This window comes from Echinococcus granulosus (assembly GCF_000524195.1).
Source record: "Echinococcus granulosus chromosome Unknown EG_S00020, whole genome shotgun sequence".
In the NCBI taxonomy this organism is placed as follows: domain Eukaryota; kingdom Metazoa; phylum Platyhelminthes; class Cestoda; order Cyclophyllidea; family Taeniidae; genus Echinococcus; species Echinococcus granulosus.
This window is the reverse complement of record NW_020170400.1, coordinates 401,682-406,772: the sequence shown is the minus strand read 5'-3', so window position 1 is coordinate 406,772 and position 5,091 is coordinate 401,682. Positions and strand designations below refer to the sequence as shown.

Sequence of the window (5,091 nt, the reverse complement as noted above, 5' to 3'; positions counted from 1 at the left end):
ATTAAAAATAAAACTTACTTAAAAGGTGTTAAAATTTCCGGCACGCATACACACAAGAAAAGTTGAAAAATTCAACATTTCGACAATGCATCCGGTAATTGGATTTTTCTGCACAAGAGATCGTACCAACACCAACTTGTGGGAATACTAGAGCTAATCGACGCACCCAAATGGGCCGATTAAGATGAGTTAGATGATTCAACAACTGAATGAGGGAATCAATGAACAACGGTTGTTAGGATGTCTGTGGCTCACCGAAAAGGTGAAGTAATTCCAACCCAGGACTAGGAGGACAGTCATAACAAACCACACCCCCAGACAACTATTTGATGGAATAAGGGGCGATTTCTTTGATATTTGCATAATAGAACTATTTTTCCTTAGATAGAATTGGCTGTTTTATAAATTCAGCACAATTTATTCTAGAAGGATGGGGAGATGTAGAATCCCGAAAAATATGTTTGATTCACTAACGAACCTGGAACTTTAAGCAAACTTGTGCAATTTCACATACTTGAGTCAATAAAATGAAAGGGAACTGGCCTTATAATAAAAAACTATGAGCAAAAAAACTACGTAGAATGTCTTCATAAGCGAAAACGCTAGTACTTACGTTTCCAAGTTCAAACTAAATTTCCAGCGATTAAAGAAGCCAAAAAATAAATGCTTTACTACTATCAGATAAAAAAAGTTGAGAGGGCATGTATTTCCACTGCCACCGAATTTCTTGAACAGAATAAAAACATCTTTACAAAGACAGTGGGAGAAAAGAGAAGTTAAAATACGTTAAACCAAATTCCCTAAGGCCGAAATCCGACAAACACTTTGGAATCCTACAAAAAGGGTAACTTCTCGGGAAAATCTCATAAGGCGGATGCTAATTGCCGTTATTGGCAGAATGAACCAAACGCAATGTGTAGAGTTTCAAGAAGGGGCCAAAAGCTTCATGAACAACAAAAAAATTGCAATTTTAAAATCCGATAAAGGTGTGCAAAGCGATGAGAATCAAGCTGAAATTTGATCCCTAAAAAGTAGCACGCATGTACTGTTTCAGCTAACGTTGATGCGTAACCACTAGAGGACAACCATTGGCAATACTTCGCTTTCCATATAAAAGGCAAGAACCAAGAGCTCAAGGTATCAAAAGTAGAGACATATGGAGAGAAAAAGCAGCAGAATACCTCCCATAATTAATATGCTAGACTTTGAACACTAAGGACTCATTTTAACCAGAGCGGTGGAAAAGTCAATAACTCACTATGATTCCTTTCACCTCCGCCTCTCCTTCCTGCTCCTCCGTGTTTTCACCGAGCACAAGTACCTCCTGCGGTGGGTCCTGACAAGGCGGTGGTTTAGCAGTGAAGGGCGGCATTGAAACGGCTGGCACGGCAGATATCTCTTCCATCCCTACCGTGATTCGTTGCGGTTCCAAGGTCTCCCTAACATCGGAGGGAGAATCCAGAGTCGGTACCGACTCTCGTGGTGTCTCCGTGGAGACCAAACACGTGGTGACGTTTGTCAGGACTGTTGGAAACCGCGCAGTCGGCAATAGACCTGTGGGCCGTCTCAACGCTAGGCCAGAGACTTTTCGAGCCACAGTTTCTGGTGGCCAGGAGCGCATATGCCCTGCAGGTAGTGAGAATTCTGGCATCGGAGGATGCTGATGCTGATAGGAAGAGTGATAGCCACTGCTCTCACTACCAGGAGTGGCCACAATCGAACCCGAAGACCCAACGCAACGTGGGGGTAATAGCGAAGTGGTTTCCGGAGTCCGTGACTTGGCTCGAATGTCCGAACTTAAGCGCCGACGCCGATTTGACGCGGTCTGGAGTTTGCGACCAACACCTCCTTGAGAGGAGATTGAGGGTGAGCGAGAGTAGAGTTGCGGAGTGAAGGCGGGTGTGGCGAGAGATGGCATGTAGAGACGTGGAAGAGTAGATTTGTGCACCCCAGAAGTGAGACCATGATTGTTATTACATTCGTCTGCATTGGTCTCGCCAGGGGATAGTGGTGGGGGGGGCAGATGACATTCTGCTGGTTCTGCGCATTCACCATGAAGGCGTTTGGCTAGGGAAGCGACGCCACCACCACCGCCTCCAGCGCCAGCTTCTGCCTCATCCTCGGAAATTCTCGAGTCATTACCACTCTCTCCTTCTCCACCAGTGCCACCCCATTGACTGGCGAAAGTATAGGCCCCAGCACGAGTTACGTCTGGGATACCCTCTTGGTCCACCATCACCACAACCGCATGAGTGCAGCTAGTGTCGTTTCGGCCGATATTAGTGAGACTGGCGGTACTACCTGCAGGTCCAATGCTGCCGCGAATATTGCTGGTGCTCGCGCTAATGGGTCGACGACTCCATAAAATCGATTTGTTATTTGCACCCTCGTCTGAAGGCGGCTTCCTCTCCCCCTCCTCTCGCGGTTTACTCAGATTGGAGGGCCGTGAAATTGTTGTCTTTTGATCCCGCGTTCTAGTGGCTGCCTTCACCTCCTTCAGGTAGCGCGGAGTGGTAGAGTTGTTAGCACCACCTGAACGGAAGTACGAAGAGTAGGGCATTTTGTGGATACTGACAGATCCAGCAACTGCCGCAGTTGATGAAGCCGCCGCAGTCGCGCGGGTCTGGTCCCCATTGTTATTGATTACTGCTTCTTCAACGGAGCGTTTAGCAACTCCGCTGCCTCCGGCAAGCTTATACACATTAGGAGAGGAGCCTCCAAAACCGGAGCCAGCACCACCGGGACAGACGTTACCACCATTTGTGACCGCGGAGGCATCCGTTTGCATTTTAGCAGAGCAGGCCATAGCCCGAACACCAGAGTAGAATCCACTGGTTACCACTAGACCGGCGCCACTGGCCGTAGGAGCTACAGCCCCGTTAGCACCCAGAACTGAACCCCTAGTAGCTTTAGCATCAGTGGTCCCACGGTTATTTTCTGCATTGCCGTTAGCTGGGAGGTTCATGTGATGCTGGTTGGTCTCACTCATGGCACCAGAGTGATCATTTGTGACCTCCCAATCAAAGGGATCACTATCATTGATAGAGCGTCTTTCCATATAGTTGTTGAGCAGCGACTGCAGATACTGATAATCAGGTTTATCAAAGTAGGTCAGACTCTGAATGTGTTCAAGGAACGCGCGAAATTCGCGAGGCATAAATTTAAGAAGTTGGTTTTGATCAAAGGACTGTTTCATGATGCCAACCTGCTCTTTGTCCTTCGTCTTGCGCCAGGGCAGTTCACCGGTTATGAACTCGGCTAACATATAGTAGAGTGACCAGAGATCATCCTGCCTTCCAAGCTCCTTGTTAAGGTGAGCATTGACCGAGGCGTAGCGCACAGTTCCACGAAAACCAGCGACCTGTCTAGGAGGTCGAATATCACCGCCAGTAGTGGTGTATTGACGCGCTAGACCAAAGTCAAGCATGACAATACTTCTTGGACTGACAGAACCTGGGCCGACACCGTTTCCAAGAGCGAAATTGGAGGGTTTAATATCACGATGTAGAAATCCCACCGAGTGTATACTTTCAATAGCAGTGAGGATTTGTCGTGCCAATCGAACCGTAGTAGATATAGAGAAGTAACCGCGTCTTGTGGAACGCCGCAGATCGGCGAGATTGCGACCCTGCAAAGTCATGACAATATAGTTGTAGTGCTCATTTCGACCGCACCCAATGAAACGGCAGACATGGGGTTTGCCCTGTAGACGCTTGAGAACAGCGACCTCCATTTTAAGCACTTGTTTAGTCTGTTGCGAGGACTCCACCTTGATGGCAACCTTTTGTTGCGTCATGGTATCCAACGCTTCATAAATCTCACCGAAACCCCCACCACCGAGCTTTTTGCTCACCTTCCACCGATCCTTGATAACAGTTCCCAGGGCCACAATATCGCTTGAGGTTGATGTCATCTCTAAAATGAAGAAAAAAATAACGACTCCTCATCTTTCCACCCCAAACTAATAAAGCATAGCAGCATAGCAGATTTTTGATAGAGACCATATAAATCCCGGTAGAAAACCCCGAGACACCAAGTTTAGAACTGGCAGTGGAAAAAATCCACTGAATTTTCACAAGTTCATCTCCGAAAAAAGCAATATTGCTTTAAATTTATACGCTGATGCATGTTTTAATGATACGGTGAGAAAAGCCACTGAGTTTTTTTGCCAAGGAAATAACAATAATTTGTTCTTCTAATGATATGACATCAAGCAGATGCAAAAAATGAACAAGGATTATGGGTATGTACAGCAAGAACTAGACAATTATACGCTAAAATGTCCTATTAAAATTGCTGCTACTTCGTGGTATCATAATCATGAACAAAGACATACCATAGAAGACAAGCTTTAGGCTTGGAGAGGATATCCAATTCTTGAAATGATTATTAATAATGTAAGCAGCCAATTATTATCAGGACGCCCAAATTCAGCTACATCTGGTAACAAACCACAGCAATAAAAGACATTCGATGGCACTAGGAATCCTAGTAATTCTACAAGTATGCTATTGTGCTTCTTAAAAAGCCCAAGGGTATGCTTGCATAACACTAGCAACCGTCAAAAAATTCCGTATTAGTTTAACCAAAGCAAGTTGCAATAAATAAATGCAGGGTAGCGATTACAGCGCATATATTAAAAGACTCATGTAACAAAGCCTACTGGTATTTGGTTCCAAATGCTCAGGAAAAACACAGTTTCTTGAATCAAACTTCAAAACATTAGAAAACAGATTTGAAGACCGCTGACGTGACTATAGGCAAGCATATAAACATCAAGATAGAAATGGTGCGCTAAAACAAACTTAAACACCGTATTTTAGATTTAGGCATGCTGTTGCAATTTTTACAAAAACAAATCAAAAAAGACATTTATTCATTAATTTATACTACTTTTTAAGGTTTTGATGGCAATAATGTCTAAATCTCAGCCAATGGAACTTATGCCTTTTTCAAAGCAGCAATCTATTAGCTTCAATGCCTAGACGAATTGTTTAATGAGTGTTCCCCACAAAACTGAATTGTAACACAATACAGGCCAAACAAACTTACCATTTTGAATGAAACTACAGGGAGGCTATTTGTCTTGAG

The 5,091-nt window shown here is 44.6% G+C and overlaps 1 protein-coding gene across 1 annotated transcript; it reads right to left on the bottom strand. All coding sequences in view use genetic code 11, as the record gives it.

The window, feature by feature from the left end:
* Window positions 1–1,246: 1,246 nt before the first annotated feature.
* On the bottom strand, window positions 1,247–3,913 carry EGR_03697 (Tau-tubulin kinase; the record flags this gene model as incomplete). The annotated part of the gene is made up of 1 exon (XM_024492946.1): window positions 1,247–3,913. One exon carries the CDS (start codon window positions 3,911–3,913, stop codon window positions 1,247–1,249), a length of 2,667 nt encoding a protein of 888 aa, XP_024352603.1.
* Window positions 3,914–5,091: the final 1,178 nt, after the last annotated feature.